This window comes from Hyperolius riggenbachi, chromosome 1 (genome assembly GCF_040937935.1).
Source record: "Hyperolius riggenbachi isolate aHypRig1 chromosome 1, aHypRig1.pri, whole genome shotgun sequence".
Classification (NCBI taxonomy): Eukaryota; Metazoa; Chordata; class Amphibia; order Anura; family Hyperoliidae; genus Hyperolius; species Hyperolius riggenbachi.
This window is the reverse complement of record NC_090646.1, coordinates 628066647-628089287: the sequence shown is the minus strand read 5'-3', so window position 1 is coordinate 628089287 and position 22641 is coordinate 628066647. Positions and strand designations below refer to the sequence as shown.

At 46.0% G+C, this 22641-nt stretch overlaps 1 protein-coding gene across 3 annotated transcripts in view; it reads left to right on the top strand.

Annotated features, from left to right (window-relative positions):
* RAB3C (RAB3C, member RAS oncogene family) overlaps positions 1 to 22641 on the top strand; it is a 199551-nt gene that overhangs the window by 20002 nt on the left and 156908 nt on the right. For all 3 annotated transcript variants that reach the window (XM_068251224.1, XM_068251222.1, XM_068251223.1), the window contains exon 2: positions 10225 to 10452. In XM_068251224.1, coding sequence (XP_068107325.1) covers positions 10225 to 10452 — 228 coding nt within the window. The remainder of the gene's footprint in view (positions 1 to 10224; positions 10453 to 22641) is intronic.

The following is a 22641-nucleotide window of genomic DNA, read 5'->3' as shown; positions in this document are numbered from 1 at the left end:
AGTCATGTTCATGTATGGCGACATGTGGATCTAAAAAAAATTACCGACCCGACGTTGCACTTCCGCATCCCTTAACTACCTAACGACCGCCTAACGCCCATGAACTCAACTACAGTGAGTCTAAAGATAAGCACCATGATAAGTGCCTCCACAGAAGAAAACAACTGACCGTATAACGAAGAAAAGAGCTTCTGTATGAAGGAACCAAAATGCACAGCTGCATCATACAGAAGCTCTTTTCATCGTTATACGCCTAACGCCCATGGGCGTGATCAAGCGGCAGCCCCAGGACCGCCCAACGCCAATTGGCATCAAGTCCTTGGGCGGTGATTTGCAGGAGATCGCGCACGCCGCTGCACGCGCATCTCCGAATGCATGACGGAGCTCCACTTCCCGATCAGTCTCCCAGCGGTGATCGCCGCTAGGAGACTGTTAGATGGCGAAACCGCCGTCTATTTACTTAGTACAGCGCTGTGATCTAAGGCAGTGCTGTACTCGGGACAGCCGTTTGACACAGCTGTCCCCATGTGGGACTCAGGAGCGATCCGCTGTGATAGGCTGACGGGGGGAGGGAGGGAGAGGGGTAAAAATACGAAAGAAAATAAGCATTTTTATTTAAAAATTAATGACAAAAATATTTACAAAAAAAAAAAAAAAGAAGCATTGGGGGAGCAATCAGACCCCACCAGGGGGGGTGATCACTTGTGTGCTGAGTTGTGCGGCCCTGCAGCGAGGCCTAGTCTTTAGGGGGGTTTAACATTGCGGTCTTTAAGTGGTTAAGCAGGAAGTGACGGCAAGCGTGCGTCACTTCCTGTTTGGCCGGTGACCAGACAGGAAACACTGCGCAATAGCACAGTGTTCCCTGAAGGTCTGATTTTGACAGTGTGATGCAGTACATCGGGTGCGTGCACCGCTCACGTCGGTTTATGGTCTGAAACTGGCCTAAAGCGTTTGATTGTGGCTCCTGAGCTCGCAATGCAGTGAAGCCATAATGCCCCCCAACAGGAAATACTACTCTTACTACTAATCCTACTAATCCTTACCAACATAAACCCACACTAACATAAAGCACCCTTATGCCTTATGCCTTACTGACCCCTCTTAAGATAACTCCTCCAGCATGTAACAATTCACCCTCCATGTCCAAATAGACTCTCTATTGTAAAATGGGCAGCACAGTGGCGTAGTGGTTAGTGCTCTCGCCTTGCAGCGCTGGGTCCCCAGTTTGAATCCCAGCCAGGTCAACATCTGCAAGGAGTTTGCATGTTCTCCCCGTGTCTGCATGGTTTCCTCTGAGTACTGTACTCCAGTTTCCTCCCACATCCCAAAAACATACAGATAAGTTAATTGGCTTCTTCCTAAATTGGCCCTAGATTACGATACACACACTACATGATACATACATAGACATATGACTATAGTAGGGACTAGATTGTGAGCCCCTCTGAGGGACAGTTAGTGACAAAACAATATACTCTGTACTGCGCTGCATAATATGTTGGCGCTATATAAATACTTAAATAAAATAAATAAAATGTAATATATATACCAGGGCTGTGGAGTCGGAGTCAGGGCAATTTTGGGTACCTGGAGTCGGAGTCAGGAGTCGGATGATTTTTGTACCAAATCCACAGTCCTGGTAAATATTAGACTAAGGGGTCGGAGTTGGAGCCATTTTGGGTAGCTGGAGTTGGAGTCGGTAATTTCATAAACTGAGGAGTCGGACGATTTTTGTACCGACTCCACAGCCCTGATAAAGACTGGTATATATATATATACATATACACATGTTACGTTCTGCTGACCCACTCTACTAGATGCACATTAGTGTTTAGTGACTGTATACTTGTCCAGTGCACTCATGCAGATAGGCTAATGGTCAGGAATATGAAACTAGGCACCCTGCATACAGAAAAGATCACACATTGCCCTGGGACAGTAAGCCAGCTCCTCTGTGCTCTCAGAATTATAAGAAGGAATCACATTAATGATTCATCCAAACCTTTCAGGGTGTATTTACACTTTATCCATTGCATTGCAAAATAATTCTGCATGCCAACTCACTGCCCATACAGTTCTATGGGGCTGTTCACAGTCGTAATGGATCCCATTATTCTAACTCCCTGCATGCAGGCTCTGAATTAACGTATGTTACAATGCGTGCAATTGTAACATACGTTCACACACATTTTAGAGAGGGAGGGGGACCACTAGACACCAGGAAACTTTATAGAGAGGGAGGGGGATCAGAAGATATCAGAGAAATTTAGAGAGAGGGAGGGGGACCACTGGACACTATGAAACCTAATAGAGAGGGAGGGAGACAACTAGACACCAGGGAACTTTACAGAGAGGGAGGGGTGCCACTAGACGCCAGGGAACTTTATAGAGAAGGAGGGGGATCGGTAGATGCTAGGGAACTTTATAGAGGGAGAGGGACACACTTTATAGGGAGGGAGGGAGGCTACTAGATGCCAGCAGGGCCGGATTTGTACTCTTTACCGTCCAAGGCCACATTCACCAGCCGCCCCCCCTTTAGTATAGGTAGCCAGATGACTCCTCCTTCCTTTCCCTCCAGTATAGGTAGCCAGATGACTCCTCCCCCCTTTCCCTACAGTATAGGTAGCCAGATAACTCCTCCCCCCTTTCCCTCCAGTATAGGTAGCCAGATGACTCCCTTAATCCCTCCTCTTCCCACCCCCCTTTCAGTATACGTAGCCAGCTCGCCTTCACACCTCAGCAGCCAATCCATCAGTGTCACTCAATTCTCCACTCGTCTCCATTGCAGAAGCTTTCTCTTCCCCTCTGTCTCCAATGCTGCCCAAGTCCATAGCTGCCCGCCACAATGCAAACATGCACAGAAAGCATGGTGGTCGTTGCACAGGCTGCTGGCAGCAGAGTACCGTGATCTGGCGCTCGCCGGATCTCCCTGCATTGCAGCATTTCCAAGTTTTCAAATGCTGCATAGGTTCAGCCTGCTGCTTTGGTGCCCTTGCTCCTGTGGTGCCCTAGGCCATGGCCTAGGTGGCCTTGGCCTAAATCCAGCCCTGGATGCCAGGGAAGTGTATGTAGGAGGGGCGCTAGACACCAGGGAACTTTGTTTAAGGGGACCAGTAGATACCAGGGAACTTGTATAGGGGTACATGTAAAATAGGGGCATGGCGAAGGGTGTGGCAGGGGAATGTTGCGTTTTGCAATGCGCACAGTGTAACTTCAACCTACGTGTGTACCCTCCCTTCCGTAAAAAGCTCCAATGCGCTACGGAGGAAGTTGGAGTATAGTGCACCAGAACTTCTGGGCCTATAGTCTCTGAAGCTGTAAATCTGGCCCTGCCCTCATGGTATTGTAACCTAAGAGCATAAAGCAAAATATTTTTATAGCAGAAAATCTACCTTAATTTCATAGTGTAAGTGACACTAAGCAAAATGTGTTGTCATCTCATTTCTGCAGGTTACAGCTACAAGTGTAGACGTGGCGTGGAGTTTGTTAGTAACATACGCTGTATGACGCATGTAGCTGGTAGACATCCTTTTCATGCATTCAATGGTCAATTTCCTTTATAAACTGCAGAGCAATTTCCTGTACAGATGTTATAGCACAACAATATATACTGTGTAACTGCATCATCCCTCATACAGAAACTGTGACACCAAAGATGCAATCACACAATGACAATGGGAGACGACTGCTTTCACCAGTGAGGCCGTCTTTGGCCTTGTTACATTTCTTGCTGTCACTTTGACAGTTCACTCCTAAAGGTGGCCATACATCAAGCGACTTGGCGGCCAATCGACCATCTGATTCGTTTATTATAATCTAATGAAAATTGGTGCCTTTAAATGCATGCCTGATATCAACGATGGGAGCAATTTTGTGGTTGAAATGTGTTGCATGAATCGGTCGGACATGTTGCAAGATGTCGAGCCATCGTGGTCGATCACTTGCGCAGCGGTAACATCGAGCGATATTGGGACGAGCAACAAAAGAGCCAAAACCCCCGATGCTGTCTTCCTGATGTTTAATGTGCCCTCCCCCAGGGATCCATCTGAAAATGGCGCCTGCGAATAATGGCACATGGTGTTGCCGATAATCTGTTTGTCGCTCATCGCTATTTAACGTTAAAGCCTTATTGTTATTTATCGTTAAAGCCTTATTGTTATTTAGCGTTAAAGCCTTATCGCTATTTAGCGTTAACACACAGAACCATCTCTGTACCTATCCCTAACCCCTAAACCCCCCCTGGTGGTGCCTAACACTAAGACCCCCCTGGTGGTGCCTAACCCTAACCACCCCCCTGGTAGTGCCTAACCCTAACCACCCTCCTGGTGGTGCCTAACCCTAACCACCCCCCTGGTGGTGCCTAACCCTAACCACCCCCCCCCCCCCCTGATGGTGCCTAACCCTAAATCTCCCCTGGTGGTGCCTAACCCTAACCTTGACAGTGTTCCATTAAATCCATTCACCGTTTTGCAGTTAAATAACGTCTGCAGTTTGGCTTATATAGGGCGCTATTGATAAATAACGTTACTGTGTGCCGTTTTTCTTCTTTTTTCCCTGTGCGCCATTATTATGCAGTACTAACGATAAATAGCGATGAGCGTATCTTTTTAATACGGCGCCATTTTTATGCATAGGCGCTGTGCACCATTATTCACTGATCCGCTCCCCCAGTGCCCAGTTCACTCTGCATTATGTGGGGTGCGTGTATGAAAGGAGAACGGCGCTCGGGAGGCAGCGGCAAACAGGGACGGGTAACGTATAGTGCACTGGGCATTGGGGCGGCACCCTGCAGATTAGGGGGGACAGCGTCTGGCCAGCAAGGCGGCGGATGCGGCGTCACAATGCCGATTCTGGATCAGTATGATCGGGAAACAGCCTGCGGTGTACGGGCAGGCAAGAGATCTCTCTCCGATCAGATTCAATCAGAGAGAGATCTGTCTCTTGGTCGATCTTGTTCGATCGTCTGATGTATGGGCTCCTGTACGATCCGGGGTTGGAGTAGGAAACCTCAGTTGTATTTTGCATATTTTAGCCTAGGATTAAGATTTCATGCTCAAGCACCTCATCAGGGAAAGCCTAAAAAGGCTGCGGAATTTGGAATGATGGAGGCAGTATATTATAGATCATGTTTAGGGTGAGTGGAAATAGTTTTGTGAAATCCAGAACTGTCCCAGCATGCACAGGGGTGTAGTCCAAGGCAGAAGGGGTTAACTTACCAATGTCTCCGCCCAGAGGCGGGACAAGGTCCTCCAGCACCCAAGGCTGAGACACCAAAGTGCGCCCCTCCATCCCTCCCACCCCAGCTGTCACACACTGATTGCTATTACACTAAGAGGTGCCACAGGGCCCACAACCTCCCCAACACCTTAATATCTAGTTATCTGGCTTGCAGTCACTGCTATGTATCCCCTTTTCTTATTTCTTTCTGCTTCAAACACAATTAGGAATGACAGCTGAATGAATTGTGCGCCCCCTCCTACACTGCGCCCTGAGGCTGGAGCCTCTCCAGCCTATGCCTCGGCCCTGGGCCCTGCCCTGTGACTCCGCCTTCTGTTGATGCCCTGCACACCGCTCTTCACCCTTCCGACACTTCCGCCTTCACAACCAGAAATTCAGCAATGAAGGTGGAAGTGTCTGGAAGGAGAGCAGTGGCGACATAGTTAAGTTAACCCCTCCTGCCGCAGACTGCACCACCGCACACATCAGGATAGTTTTTAACCACTTGATGACCCAGCCTTTATCCCCCCTTAAGGACCAGCGCTGTTTTTCATGATCTGTGCTGGGTGGGCTCTGCAGCCCCCAGCACAGATCAGGTTGCAGGCAGAGCGATCAGATCGCCCCCCTTTTTTCCCCCCTATGGCGATGATGTGCAGGGGGGTCTGATCGCTCCTGCCTGCCTGGGTGTTGCGGGGGGGGGGCACCTCAAAGCCCCCCTCCGCTGCGAAATTCCCCCCCCTCCCTCTCCTCCCTCTCACCCCTGGTGATCGGGGCTGCACAGGACGCTATCCGTCCTGTGCAGCCTGTGACAGGCTGTCCTCTGTCACATGGCGGCGATCCCGGCCGCTGATTGGCCGGGGATCGCCGATCTGCCTTACGGCGCTGCTGTAGCAGCAGCGCCGTTCAATGTAAACAAAGGAGACAAACGTCTCCTGCGTTTACATTTAGTCTGCGAGCCGTGATCAGCGGCTCGCAGGCTATTCACGGAGACCCGCTCCGTGAGCTAACAGGAAACGGCCGCTCGCGCGAGCGGCCTTTCCTGATTAATTAGGGAGGCACCTGGCGACGCAGATGTGCGTCGCTGGTCCTCCAGCTACCACTTTGCCGCCACACGGTATGAGTGTGCGGTCGACAAGTGGTTAATTTTGCAAAAATGTTCCCATACATCTCTAATGATGTTATATTAAAAAGAAAAAAGTTTTCATGCAGATATAAGGACTAGAAATGGTCAATGATATGCAAATAATCCCGCCAGGTTTCAGGTGTCCTTTGAAGGATACCCGAAGTGACATGTGACATGATGAGATAGACATGTGTATGTGCAGGGCCTAGCACACAAATAACTGTGCTGTGTTCCTTTTTTTCTTTCTCTGCCTCAAAGATTAAATATCAGATATGTAAGTGGCTGACTCAGTCCTGACTTAGACAGGAAGTGACTACAGTGTGATCCTCACTGATAAGAAATTCCAACTATAAAACACTTTCCTAGCAGAAAATGGCTTCTTAGAGCAAGAAAGAGATACAAAGGGGAATTTCTTATCAGTGAGGGTCACACTGTAGTCACTTCCTGTCTGAGTCAGGACTGAGTCAGCCACTTACATACCTAGTATTTAACTCTTTCAGGCAGAGAAAGAAAATTAGGAACACAGGATAGTTATTTTTGTGCTAGGCACTGTACATACCCATGTCTATCTCATCATGTCACATGTCACTTCGGGTATCCTTTAAAGTGAGTGCGAAGTGAATTTTAAAAAAAAAATACTTACCTAAGGAGAGGGAAGGCTCTGGGTCCTATAGAGCCTTCCTGCTCCTCTCATGGTCCCCTCGTTCCAGCGCTGGCTTCCCCTATCGGTCAGAGACTGCTCTCTGCCGTTGTGGGAGGCTTCAGAAGTCTTTGGGAGCCCGGGTGCTCCCAAAGAGAGGCCGCTCCGTACTGCACACACGCGAGCACGCTCTCTTGTGGCTTCCGGAGCCTCCCAGGGCGGGAGATTTGAACGGGGGATCCAGGGCTGGAACGTGGGGACCTTGTTGCAACTGCATCTCACCCACCATAATCTTAGATCAAAATGATCTAATACCTTGGTTACCCCCAGATTTCACCTCAAACCCTTTGGAGAGGCTCTGCTTTATGTCATGCTGCCCCTACACTTTGGAACTCTCTGCCACACCCAATCAGGACAGCTCCATCCCTGGAAGAATTTACTGTAAGTCCAAACTGAAAAGCCCCTGTTTAGTCTGGCATTGATCTGAGACATATCTATGCGCTTTGAGTCCTGTAGGAAAAAAGTGCTTTACAAATGTTATCGTATTGTATTATTATTGTGAGAGGAACGGAAAGGCTTATTAGGACCTAGAGCCTTCCCCCTTCTTAGGTAAGTATCTGTTTGATTTTTTTTTTTTAAATTGACTTCATATTCTCTTTAACCACTTTGGTACCAGCACCCTCTGCCCCCTTAAGGACCAGAGGCTGCTGGTACAGTAAACCGCCGCTTTCCGACGAATCGCTGCTTAAATCCGCCACTCCTGCCGGTCACGCCGTTCTGTCCCCGCCGCAGGCTGCTCTCTCTGCCGTCTCTATGATGGCAGAGCGCTGTGCACTGGTCAGGAGACGCTTTCATTAGCTCCTGACCCGGTCAATCAATGTAAGTCAATGGGATTGGCTTACAGTGATTACAGGGCCAGGAGCCAATGAAAACGGCTCCTGACCGGCTCACAGTGCTCTGCCGTCATTGCGGCGAGGTCAAAGCGGCGAGATCGGCAGTAACAGAGGGGACGTGCAATTAATGGGACGTTGAACCTACGTCCAGTCACGGCCGCAGCGCCACCTGCTGGGCGTAGATTCAACCTACGTCGGTCCGGAAAAAGTTAAAGTGTACCTGAGACAGGGGAACAAATTATATTTTACTTACCTTGGACTTCTCTACTGCCCATCCACACTGCGGGCTGCACGCTTCCTAGATCGCGCTTCCCGGGGCGGGAGCATGATTGGGGAAGCCTACGGTACTCATGCCCAGCAGCCTGGGACTGGTCCAGTCGGTCAGCCTTTGCAGGGGCACAATGGAGGAAATTGAAGGACATGTAAGGATGCAAGAATCCCCAAGTTAGTGAAATAGAACTTTTTCCTCGTCTCAGGTTAAAGTGATACTAAAGCAATAGATACTCACCTATGGAGAGGGCAGGCTCTCTCGCCCAATCAGTTCCAGCGCTATTGGCTGAATACGCATTCGGGACTCTCAAAAGGCATCGTGTGGCTCCGTGCTGCGCATGTGTGAGCCGGCCCTCGTGCGAGCATGTGCAGTATACTGTTGCCCGTGTTCTGGAGCACTCAGAGACACAAATGCTCCCGGAGCCTTTCTGAGCGCTCCCAAATATAGCAAATTCAAGCGGCCGAGGGGGAGGGGGGGGGGGGGGGGTCGAGGGAACAGAACACGGAGAAAGGATGGGGAAGACTCTGTAGGAGCCAGATCCTTCCCTTTCCATTGGGGAGTATCTGATTATTTATTTATTTATTTTGATCTGCTACAGATTTGATATAAAGTGGACCTGAACTCTTGCACAGGATGGAAGGAAAACAGAGAGAAATGCACCCTGTATGTATTTGGAGAGTTTGAGTTTAGCCTGACTAATTCCCCCTCATCTGTGACTAATCACAACCGTAATTTGATCTCTCAGCTGTGTCAGCTGGCTGCCTTGTCAGAGCAGCTAATTTGTACCCCACAGATTTCATATAAGCAGACAGAGGCGCCAAAAGGATAAAATATTGTAAAACGTTTAAATTGAGAGGAGGCAGAGGTGGACTTAACACACGAGTGTTGTGTATATTCGAAACAACAAAAATGTATTTATATACTCCAGAAAGTGCAGGTGCAACGCGCTTCGCGGACATCTCTCGCTTCATCAGGCAATAGAAATGGAGCATAAAACTCAAATAGGTCTTGTGCAAAGCTCAGCGCCTCTGTCTGGAAGCACTGAGCTTTACACCAGACTTATTTGAGCTTTATGCTCCGTTTCTCCACCCTTGGTGGAGGGGTGTGTCCCCTTATTTCCTATCTACACAGAGCGACGTCCTGAGCGGGGACAGGCCTAATCTCCTCACCTGCCTATACAGTGGTTGCCTATACGGTAACCCTGACTTGTAAGTATAAATAGATACTTGTCATATCCACATACCAGCATATACTACACTATATTGGGCTCTAGGTGTCTCTATTCTGTGTTCCCACAGATTTTTCTCACCTGGGGCTTTTTCCAGCCTCTAGCAGCAGTCTCAGTACCTCGCAACAGCACCTGTCCTCCACGTTGTACCGTTGGCTGCCGGTAAAGATCGTCTTTTCTCCGTCTGTGGGGGCATTTGTGTCAGCACGTCCTTGTTATCTGGCACATACTGTGCCTGTGCACAACTACTGTGCAGGTGCAGTACACACCAGATGACTTGGACACACGGGCACGAATGCCTCTGCAGACGCAGAAGAGCCGACCCCCCGGCGGGGTCACAGTCCTTTAAACCTACTAGTACACATTTTTTTTAGCAAAACAGCTTTCAGTTAATTACAGCACTTTGTCCTGCAATGGAAAGCCCCTTCAGCTTATGATCTGCATCCAGAGAGGCGATAACATCTTTTGTTTACATTTCTCAGTTGTTACATTTTGTGTCTAAAAACTGAAAACAAGCTCTCTCTGCTTCAAGTTTGCACACAGTTCAGAAGAGCTCACTAGAAGATTTTATTTAAATATATAATTAAAAGCAGCCTTAATAAAATTAAATGGCAGCTTTCAGAGCAGATAAACTGTTCTTTAATTTGTAAACGGGCAATATTACTTTTGCGCAAAAGCAAATGTGTTAACTGTATGGGTAATACAAAGTAGGAAAACACATGTTTATTGAATGTTTCAGACCACTGTAAAGATGAAATACTGTGCTGAACACAAGTGATATTGATGTTTGCTGTATGTCCAGGGGCCGGTGCCGGATACCCGAACTCACCCGTGTGTCTCTGTGCCTTTCAGATGGCCTCTGTACAGGACTCCAGATATGGGCAGAAGGACACTTCCGATCAGAACTTTGATTACATGTTTAAACTGCTGATTATCGGAAACAGCAGCGTCGGCAAAACCTCGTTCTTGTTCCGCTACGCTGACGACTCCTTCACATCTGCCTTCGTGAGCACAGTGGGGATTGATTTCAAGGTGAAGACGGTCTTCAAAAACGAAAAAAGAATTAAACTGCAAATCTGGGTGAGTTATGGGATTTTATCCGCCACAAATGCTACTGTTGTTTTTGATCTCGCCGTTGTTAGGAGGCCACAAAACCCTCATTGAGAGGAGCGCATAAACACGAATGTTCACTATTAGACAAAGCACTGACATCTATAAATCTCCCACTCAGATTAGATTCAATAGCGCCTTTCATGCGAAGATAAATAATGCATGCGGCCGTTCCTCATATTTCATCAGGTAATGCGGCCTCATAAAGCCAGGGAAGATAAGAATCGCAATTACCCCCGAGGACACTCACACTGATAGATTTTGTGAATCAACAAATAACTTTAAAGACTATCGTTTATTTCGGCGTCTGAATTGTAAATTGCATGTTGGTCTTGCTGTCTGGGGCTGTGGAGCGGGGCTGTGCATTGTAATATCTCCGAATAATTCATATATCCTCACAGCGTTCTGATTGATTCTGAAGATGTCGCTATAATTGCCATGTAGAACAGAAGTGTACCTGTGGCTTACAGATGGTCTTACTGGTATTTAAAGTGGACCTGAACTCTTACACAGGACAAAAGGAAAACAGAGAAATGCACCCTGTATGTATTTAGAGAGTTTAGCCCAGGCATGGGCAAATTTGGCCCTCCAGCTGTTGAGGAACTACACGTCCCACAATGCATTGCAGGAGTCTGACAACCACAGTCATGATTCATAAAGGCAAATGCATTGTGGGAGTTGTAGTTCCTTAACAGCTGGCGGGCCAAGTTTGCCCATGCCTGGTTTAGCCTGTCTAACTCCCCTCATTTGCGTCCAATCACAAGTTGTAATTTGATCTCTACACTGTGTCACATGACTGCCATGGCAGATAAGCTCATTTGTACATGGCGAGGAAAGGAACAGCGCTACTTAAAAACAGATTGCATCCATATGACTACCTGCTCAAAGAGTGCAAGCCTCACTAGTGGGATAAAATACACACCCAGCATTCAAATAAAATGCACCTGTCTACCACTGGAGGATGTTGGTTTCTGTAATAGCTTGCTTGCATGCAACTTATTAAGTACTCGTCCCTCCCACTGCGAAGAAGTCATCCCCCATGGGAGGGGCCCTAACACTAACTAAGCCTAAATTATGCATATGCATAGCCTGGGTGCGCTACCAAGTAAAAATTCAAAATTGCGCAAAGGTAGTTTCTTGGGGGGACTCAGCGCACCTCTGATTGGTGGCCATTTGGAGGCGGCCTCGTGATGTGCTGATCCACCCTTGCGCAGATAAGCTCATTTGAGAGCACAGGATGTGAACAATATGGGCTCGATTCACAAAGCGGTGCTAACCCAGTTAGAGACTTTAGGCGTGATAACCATTGCACCATGCTGGTGAAAAGCCAGTTTAGGCGTGCTAAGTTTAGGCGTGATAAGTTTAGATCGCGCGCAAAGTCCCGCACGCAAAGCAGCGCTATTAAACTCTATGCGAAGTGCACCAGACTTTGCTAGCGCAAAACTTTTGATCAGCTGTGCACTGCGGTGCTAACCCAGTTGGTGCTTAAACTTATCATGCCTAAACTTATCACACCTAAACTTATCATGCCTAAACTTATCACACCTAAACTTATCACACCTAAACTTATCATGCCTAAACTGAGTTTAGGCATGATAAAGGGCTTTTCACCAGCGTGCTAACTGTTAGCACTGCTTTGTGAATCAGGCCCCTAAACTGAGTTTAGGCGTGATAAAGGGCTTTTCACCAGCATGCTAACTGTTAGCACCGCTTTGTGAATCAGGCCCTATGTCTGCTTCCGTGAAAACAGGAAGTAGAAACAGTGCAGATTTATTTTAGGATTTGTATCAGCTGTAACAAAGACATTTTTTTGTTTAAAGCTTATTATGCTGTTGCTTATCTTTTAGAGCACAGAGGATTGTTCCTCAAATTTTTGCAAGGAATACTCACATTTGTATGAAAACCAATGATTGTGAATAGGCTAGTTTCCCTTTCATGTATTCCGAATGTTCACATTAAATTGTATAAGTGAAAAAACCTAACAGCCTGTTCTATATTTTGGCATGTTGTATACATAAAAAAACTGACAGCCTGTTCTATATCTTTGCATGCCATATTTGATTTTTCATAAATAATGCAAAAAATCGCATTCAAATGCGCATTTTCGCATCAGTGGTGCGCACGAAACGTTGCACTGGTGCGTGCGAAACGTCGCACCGTCCGCATGCAAAATAGCCTGATGAGCATACTTTGCACGCGGACGGTGCGACGTTTCGCGTGCACCAAATAGCGCGCGATCAGTAACAGCTTTGCCCGTGCAAACTACTTAGCACCCTAGTTTGCACGTGCAAGGCTTTTAGGCGTGCTAACTGTGTTAGCACGCTTTAGTGAATCAAGCCCCATGCAGGTTTTTTTTTTTATATTTTGAAAAATTTTAAGTCCTCCATTTTGAAAATGGTCATTACCCCCATAGCAGCTTCCAGGTCAGCGCTCCATTCACCTGTAATATTTCCCACTTGAGCCATAGGGAAACATGGACATTACCTTACACCTCAGTAGTCCTTTCAGTTGTAACTGACAGAAACTGACATATCACTGACAAAACAGATATATTTCAGTTCTGATAAAATCTTTTCAGAAATGGAAGGAATCATTGTAAGTACAATATGGTGAGCTTTTGAGATCACAATGTATGAAGTCTCAGTCTATACACATAAGAAAACATGCAAATTCATAGCAAAGAAAAGTTACATTGAAGTCAGACATGCAGCAGTCATAGGATGGCAACATGCATAATATTTCACAGATCTGCTTTACTCTGCAGGAACAGGGCACACTCACTGTTCCTTTCGTAACTTTAAATGGAGCTTTTTGGTGCCCTTGACATTTTTAGACAAGCTCTGCTACTTAAAGAGGCACGGTAGTGACTATAATAGATTGTAGTAAATTATTCAGGAACCCACTTCCTGATTTCCGCATCACAAACACTTCTTATGTCTATATATTGCTGTAAAGTGATATGTAGCCCCGCCCCCTCATTGATGTTTAGACTAGGCTCCTTAGTTATGCAGAGAATTCTGGGAGACCAGGTGTTGTTTCTACTGACTTTGGAACACAGTAAACCAACATTCCGCAGTGATGCACCTACCAGCAGTAGATGTGATCACCTGTGATAAATTTAAAGGGAAGGTTCAAGCAAAATAAAAAATTGAGTTTCACTTACCTGGGGCTTCTACCAGCCCCATGCAGCCATCCTGTGCCCTCGTAGTCACTCACTGCTGCTCAGGTCCCCCGCTGGCAGCTTGCCGACCTCAGAGGTCGGCGGGACGCATTGCGTACATTTTTACGCATTCCCGCTAGTGCAGGAACAATAACACATACATTTTTACACATTGAACCAGTAATGCGTAAAAATGTATGTGTTAATGTTGCTGCACTAGCGGGAATGCATAAAAATGTACGCAATGCGTCCCGCCGACCTCCGAGGTCGGCATGCTGCCAGTGGGGGACTGGAGCAGCAGTGAGTGACTACGAGGGCACAGGATGGCTGCATGGGGCTGGTAGAAGCCCCAGGTAAGTCAAACTCATTTTTTTATTTTGCTTGGACCTTCCCTTTAAAGGGAAGGTTCAGGGAAACGTTTAAAAAAATAAAAATCCATATCCACTTACCTGGGCCTTTCTCCAGCCCGTGGCAGGCAGGAGGTGCCCTCGCCGCCGCTCCAGAGGCTTCCGGTCGTCTTCGGTGGCCGACCCGACCTGGCCAGGCCGGCTGCCAGGTCGGGCTCTTCTGCGCTCCACGGACGGGCTCTCCTGCGTCTCACGCGGGCGCGCTGACGTCATCGGACGTCCTCCGGGCTGTACTGCGCAGGCGCAGTAAAGCCCGGAGGACGTCCAATGACGTCAGCGTGCCCGCGTGGGACGCAGAAGAGCCCGTCCTTGGAGCGCAGAAGAGCCCGACCTGGCAGCCGGCCTGGCCAGGTCGGGTCGGCCACCGAAGACGACCGGAAGCCTCTGGAGCGGCAGCGAGGGCACCTCCTGCCTGCCACGGGCTGGAGGAAGCCCCAGGTAAGTGGATATGGATTTTTATTTTTTTAAACGTTTCCCTGAACCTTCCCTTTAAGAATGGGAAAGGAAAGATTTTGCTGTTAAAAAACATTGACTTAATAATCTGTAAAGGAATACTGTTAAAAATAAGCAATTTTATTAAGCTATATTCAATAAAGTTCCTTTTTAAAGAAACACTGAAGCAAAAAAAAAATTATGGTATAATGAATTGGTTGTGTAGTACGGATACTTACTGGAAGATTAGTAGCAAAGAAAATATCCTCGTATTTTTATTTTCAGTTATATACTGGGTTTTTTTGTTTTTTTTTTACAACGTTGCATCATTCTCTAATATTTGCAGTTTACACACTACTCAGCATGCTAAATGCTTTTACAGAGCAGTCTTGTGAACTATTGACCTGTCCTCTGGAGAGAAAAAGAGATTACAATGACTGACAGTTGAGATAACAAGCTTCAGAAGACAGAGCTCTCTGCGACTTTGAAAGTCATGGAGCTCAATGGCTTTTTGCATAGATAACAACTGGAGTTTCTTAACTCTTCCTGTACTGGAAACAATATTAGACTTATGTCTCTGCTCCTAATGTTTATTTCTTAGCTGTACTACACATTCAAATCATTATATCATAATTTTTTTTTCGCTTCAGTGTCAAGTCCATATACTTTACCTGTACATAGCATATGCCTACACTGAACAGCGGTCTAGCCTTCTGACTTGGAGCTTTACGCTACCCACACATCAGGAACAATGCTCTCACTAGTTTGCAGTGATCTGCATTCTCTCATTGCTAAGCAGGACACTAAACGGATTTAGCTATTGTTCAGCAACTACTGCCCCTTCCTTCTCCATACAACAGAACAGGCTACTTGGGTGTAGTCAAGCAGTGTGTACAATGGTCGTTGCTGAAACTATCGCCTGAAATGATCACCCAACAGTTTATTCATGTGACTATTATTCTCCGTTTGGCTCGTTTCCATTAGATCCGAGTGGCGGTCATTTTCCACATGTGATTTGCAGAAACAAAGCCTATTGAAATCAATTGTCTGCATCTGGATAAAAAATGATGCATGCTGCGTTGTTTTGCAGAACACATCTGAATCATTCAGATGCAAATTTGCATCGTCACTGGTGCCACGTCTGAATCGGAAATGGATGTGGCCCTCTAGTGGAAATGCAGCCTTACTATCACTGTAGAGATGAATTCTAGAACCCTGGGGTATGTCGACTTATCAGAGATGGATTAAAGAAAACCTAAGAAGGGGGAGAGATAAAAGTTATCCGTACCTGGGGCTTCCTCCAGCCTCCCTCAGGCTGATTGATCACTCGCTCTCCTCCTCCACCTCCTGGATCATCCGCAATTTATCCCGGAAGGTTCTTTGGTCTGGGGTGTACTGCTCAGGGTCACATGCGCGCCCCTGTGGCCTCAAGCATTCTGTGCCTGCATAGTACTGCTGCACAAGCACGGAACTCTCCCAGAAAAGGGAGCGCGACAGGGGGACGCATGGCTGGACTGTGCCTGCATCGTCTTGCCCCGACTGGAGGACTTTCTGTGGCGAATTGCAAATGATCCAGGAGGCGGAGGAGGACGGCAAAGGGAGTGATCAGCCTGGAGGGGGCTGGAGGGAAACCCCAGGTATGTATCATTTTTTTCTCTTTCCCCATCTCAGGTTCCCTTTAAGATGTAATGGGGCCCTAAGCAAGGTAGTAGATTTGGTGCCCTCTTGTAGTAATTTTGGTAAGCTGAAGTGGAGAGAGGTCAGAGAAGGTGGCAGGTGGACCCCGTGACACCCGCTAGGCCCCAAGCACCTGCCTAGGTTGCCTGGTGAATGATCCTGCTCTGGGGCTTACCTCACTACCTCATGGGGGCCACAACAGAGGAGTCAGGCCTAGCAGACTGCTGATGTAAGAAACTATACGTTGGTTGCTATGGGCAACAACACTACAACTTTGTTCGGCACCATATCACAGGAAGTGTGATAACTCGACTCTCACCACAGCAACAGCATAGGAGATAGAACTTCTTAGACGTCTTCAAAGTTTCAAGGAGTTTATTTAGTAAACCAATATACAGATGCTTATCTCTACATGTTGTTACACTTCAGTGAAGCAATTGGTCTGTAGTAAGTCCTCTTTGCGTTACCTTGCATACTTGATCTATCTCTAATAGCTAGATCAGGCCTCCCTTATGTTACATCTATACTACGTGGCACTTAGGCCTATATGCAGCACACCGTTAGATAAGATGACAATACATAAGATGACTCTAAAGAGTTAAATGTGACATCATCTGAGCAGGGACGTATCAATAACTCATCGCCTGCTATTGGCTGATAAAACCCCGTGATTTAATGACAGGCACGGTCTTTACTGTGCATGCACAAACTATCACCTAGTTCTGGGAAGAACATTTGTTTAATGTACTGAGCTCTTGTTTAACTTTAAGAAATATGAAAACACTTGATGTTGATCACCCACAAGGCCGAGAAGTCTGTCTACAGCCTTGGGGAGTTAGAAACACCATGTCCTCCAGTACTTCTAGAAATGCTCCTTAAAGGGAGATTCTGCAAATCAAGTCTTTTAACTAAACTCAGTTAAAGTAACTGAGGCCTACGAATTCAACCATATAATACTTAAATTCTAACAGCTGAAACCCTCAGTCCAGTTGTTTCACTTTTTGGGAGGATTCTCTCTTATAAGAGGTATATCGGTTATCTTGGAGCTCTAAAGTTTCTTATTATGTTATCAAGTTAGCGTTACTTGTAAAAGTAGCCACTACAAAGGACTATTAATATTTTTCCAAGCGAAGGTTTAATACCCTTATGGCATTTACCGTTGTCATTTTAATTCAGTGTGACATTAAAAAGGCGGAATTAATTTGGGATACATCAAAGTATTACAATTAATTGAATTAATAGTATTTCAGTATTTTATGAATTTAATAGCGTAGTGTTGCTTTCTGCTATGAAGGATGTTCTGGCGGTCTTATATTCTTTACTCTCTGTAACTATAAATGAAATAAGTAGAGTGCCATGCTGCTGCTATAACATTTTATGAAAGAAAACTCGAGGTGAAAATATACTGCTGATATAAACAATTGTTTCTACCCTTCTACTGCAAAAAAATTATCTTTTTTTTAGAATCCTGCAGTTTTAATTACCTTGCATCAGCTAAGAAGATAATGTTTAATGTTGTATTTTCTCATATGTTTTTCATCTATTTCCTGCTCTCAGAAGCCATTCTCTGCCAGAACAGTGTTTCATGGCTGTAGTTCCCTATTAGTGAGGGTTACAACCATGGCAATTGTTTGTTTTTGAATGACCGACTTGTTCGATTAAGTCATTGAAGATGATGAAAGTGGGAAGGGTGGGCGCTTGGTTAAAGATGATTTTGTTTTGGGACGCAGGGCGTACCGCCCATCCATAAACATTTTTGAGTGTAAGGCTCTGTTTTTGTTTTTCTTAGATGATTACTTTTGCAATAAAGGAGTTTATAGATTAACGCAAACCATGATGCAAACCATCCCCAACCATGGGAAGGCCCTGATGAAGCCAAATTAACAGTTGGGACTTGTTTTTTTGGTAAAGCTGCTGAGTGTTTGCGAAAGGAAAGAGGGGGGAAAAAAAAGCCATTGAAGATCGTTATTGTTTTCCCCGGGTTTTGCCGCAATCGTGTAAATTATAGTTTACGCGATTGTTTGTTTGCAAATGACGCCTACCGATTTGGGCAGATGGATTGGGGAACGATCGCTCGCTGGTGGAGATCCCCGATCCATGTGACCCTGATCTGCCGGTGGGTATCCTGTATAAAAAAACCTAACTGTCCCTGCGTCATCCACTTTCCCTGTCTCTCCGTCCGTGGCTTTTTTGTACTGCGCATGTGCGCAATACAGACAGCGTTAGGACGGGAGGTCGGGCCAGGGAGCAGGGCAGCCGTGCGCGCGCACGCGGAAGGTGCGCGTGGACGGGTGCACACGTGGCAGCGGGCACACTGACTGGCGGCAGTAATTTCATTACTTAAAGCCCGTTTTTAAACGGGCTTAGGTAGACTAGTCCCATATAATAATCCCCCTGTCCTTGTGTCCCTGTTTCTGTACCAGCTGCCTTATTCACACGTGCGGTATGTGGGCAGGCTTTGGTCAGCAGTCATGGACAGGCACAGGGCGCGCTCTGGTGTGCAGGTCGTGGACCTGCACGCTTGCATTGTGGGGGACGGGCACGTCCAGGTGCGGCACGCGGCCAGTTGCCTAGTGACCGTCATTAAACAGGCGGGGCTTTTTTACTAATTCAGCATCAACCTCTGAGCACCTTCCTCAGCTGTCTTCTCTTCCCATCAGTTATGAAGCTCTCCTCTGGTTTGTTTATGTAATGAATCAAATGATAGCAGGCCCCAGAAGCCACACATACATCATTGTTGTGATGGCTGCAGACTGATGAAAGGTGAGGCGTCCTTGTCAGCTCCAGGCTACTGTCAGAGACAGATGTCAGACCTGTAGATCCTCATTCATCAGCACATTCTCTGATGCAACTGTTGCAGCTGACGTGACTCTATATTGTGTATGAACAATAGCAGTGCTTAGAGATGCAATTACATGTCACTGCTCTCAGCTGTGCTTGTCTGTTCTGTGAAATGTAGTCCGTCATTATCTGCTTCTTCCTATAGAAAGTGACACGGCTATGAACCCTGTAAAGTGCTGCTGAAGATGTCAGCGCTAAATAAAAACACAATAAAAATAATAATACAGTATTAAGTTTACTAGATTCTGGGCAACTGCCTAACCAGGCCAACTACAAGCAAAACTTTGTGGGGGGGCCCTGCAGTGTTTACATCCCCTTCCTTGTCTCCCACTCTTGACCTTCACAGCCCTGTTTCCCCATAGCTCTGGGACACCCCCCGCCCCTGCAATTACGACCCTGAGCCCAAATATAATTTTCCAGCTTGGAAGACAAAACTTTTATATTCTGTCTTCCGAGCCCAAATCCAAGCACTAAAAAGGAGGGGGGGGGGGGGTGTTAAATAATTTTATGTTGCAATGAAAACCTAAAAAATGTATATGTATTAAAGCAGAAAATTACCAGCCAACACATGTCTTCCATCATTAATCTGCTGTCACTGTAGGCAGGGTCGTTAATTCACAGACCCAAATAAAACAAAATCGGCTAATGTTCACATCATTCAATTGACTTAGTCTTTGCATTCAGAGCATGGAGGCACAAACAGGCGCCTGTCGAGGAGTCGGAGTCAGAGTAATTTTGGGTACCTGGAGTTGGAGTCGGAGTTGGTGGTTTCAGGAGGAGGCGGGAGTCTGAGTCGGATGATTTTTGTACCAAATCCACAGCCCTGATAAGTATTAGACTAAGGAGTCAGAGTCGAGGAGTCGGAGCCATCTTGGGACTCCACTGCCTTGGGCACAACATTGGTCAGATCGATTAGTGAAGGTAAATTGCATTGAATATCGCTTGTAGTGAGTGGGCCACTAGTCGATCAACCATGCTGAAGATTGCTTTGTCGATTGAATTACAATCACTAGATGTAAGGCTACCTTAACAGACAGCTGGACTCCATGGATTCTGCTTATCTAATATGCAAGTGTTTGTAGACTGACTCATAGCTGTCACAGCACTGACCATTCTCACTAGGGCGCTAGCGCAATAGTAACCTAATGGCAGTGATCTCACCTCCGCCATTGCCGTCGATCGCGGTCGTTTCACGATTAATGGCAATTGCAAACAGCATTTTGCCGTGATTCTAGAGCGATCGCGGTACAGTGGCTGAAAAAGCGGGACTGTACAGTGATTTTACCGTGATAATCGCGGTAAAATTACTCGTGCAAAACGGTAGCGCTAAGTGCTACCGTTTTGCCATTTTAAGTGTGAATGGGCCCTTCCACTATTGATCAGGCTGGGAGAGGGGCAGGGGAGTAGCTGTGAAAATGAGGAAGGAGATAGACAGCTCTCTCTCTCTCTGTACTGTGCCTCTAATGGAGCTGCCAGAAAATACAGAAGCCCAGCTTCCAGACACAGATAAACTGTCCTGCTTTATTAACATGCAGTGCATTGGCTTTGTAGGCTATTTAAGTATTATTCAACATGTTGTGAGCCTTAATTAGGGGAGAATGTGATGAGAATTTACAATATCAATACAGCAACACACAAGACTGTTTTCAGAGTGATGCCCAGATGTCTGCTTTAATATATGTAAAATTTGATTCATAGAAACCCCTTTTGGAGTTTATTCCTGAAATAAATTGAGAATCCTCTGTAGATTCATACCTGTGAATGTGCATTACGCTGCTACGTTTATCAGGCAGCCAGTTAAAGTGGACCCAAATTAAAAATACAAGATTTCAGAAATAAAATCTATTTTCTACATTATAATGATAAATAGCAGCCTTTTTTCAGCTGCATGATGACAAATATAAAATATTTTACATTTATTGGAGGAACCCCTCCCTTCCTTTCATATTGCCGGGACAGAATCCGGCAGACTGGTGGAGTAGGAGGTGTCCGGTAAAGGAGGAATTGCTAATGGCTGCCCCCAGTATAACCCTAGCTATGAAAAGAAAAGGGTGAAAAGCATGCACTGAAATGCTCATAGGTTTGAAGGAGTGTTTATTTATCTTTTTATGTGTCAGAGTGGTGCAACTAAATATTTTGAATTAAAAAAAATTTTTGGTTTGGGTCCGCTTTAATGAGTGTAACAAGTGATGTCTGTTCTGCTTACAATGTCCTTCAGGCATGGTACGGTGTCCATTGTGACTATTCATGAAGTTAAAGCACACCTGAGCTGGAAAAAAATGTTAAGACAAAAGAAAAAGAGAGCCCCACTCAGGTATTATTGTTAGTAAAATGGATAAATACCAAAGAACAGTGTTATACTCAGAAGTATGGGTTGCCACCACAGGCAACCACTTTATGCGGTACTAGGGAGAATAATCCTGTCCCCACTCAGGTTAAGCTGTCGCTCTCTGTAGACAGAAAAAAATAGGGGGGGTGATCACACCCATCCACCGGGTCGATATACAGTGGTGTGAAAAACTATTTGCCCCCTTCCTGATTTCTTATTCTTTTGCATGTTTGTCACACTTAAATGTTTCTGCTCATCAAAAAACTTTAACTTTTAGTCAAAGATAACATAATTGAACACAAAATGCAGTTTTAAATGATGGTTTTTATTATTTAGTGAGTGAAGTCTACATGGCCCTGTGTGAAAAAGTGATTGCCCCCCTTGTTAAAAAATAACTTAACTGTGGTTTATCACGCCTGAGTTCAATTTCTGTAGTCACCCCCAGGCCTGATTACTGCCACACCTGTTTCAATCAAGAAATCACTTATATAGGAGCTATCTGACACAGAGAAGTAGACCAAAAGCACCTCAAAAGCTAGACATCATGCCAAGATCCAAAGAAATTCAGGAACAAATGAGAACAAAAGTCCTGTAATTGAGATCTATCAGTCTGGTAAAGGTTATAAAGCCATTTCTAAAGCTTTGGGACTCCAGCGAACCACAGTGAGAGCCATTATCCACAAATGGCAAAAACATGGAACAGTGATGAACCTTCCCAGGAGTGGCCGGCCGACCAATATTACCCCAAGAGCGCAGAGAAAACTCATCCGAGAGGCCACAAAAGACCCCAGGACAACATCTAAAGAACTGCAGGCCTCAATTAAGGTCAGTGTTCACGACTCCACCATAAGAAAGAGACTGGGCGCCCTTGTTTGTCTTTGTTCATACAACCTGTTGTCCTTTAGCTGCTGATCCATCACCTCTGCAGACGGTTCCCTGGTGAAATGTGTCTTCTAGCAAAAAGTTTGGACAAAGTAGGATGCTGGTACCTGTTGCCTCGTGCTGCCAGCATCCAATTGATGTTTATGTGCGACTTAGCTTCCAGGCTGTACCCTTCCCTACGTTACCCCCCAGAAGATTTGGTTTACTCTGTTCTGAATAGTAAGAATATATGTATTAATATGTATTTGGGTATGATGAGAATCCTCTGTACTATGCCTTCCTTGTTTTCCTATGGAAAAACAATAAAAACTTTTTGAAAGAAAAAAAAAAAAAAGAAAGAGACTGGGCAAAAACGGCCTGCATGGCAGATATCCAAGGCGCAAACCATTTTTAAGCAAAAAGGACATTAAGGCTCGTCTCAATTTTGCTAA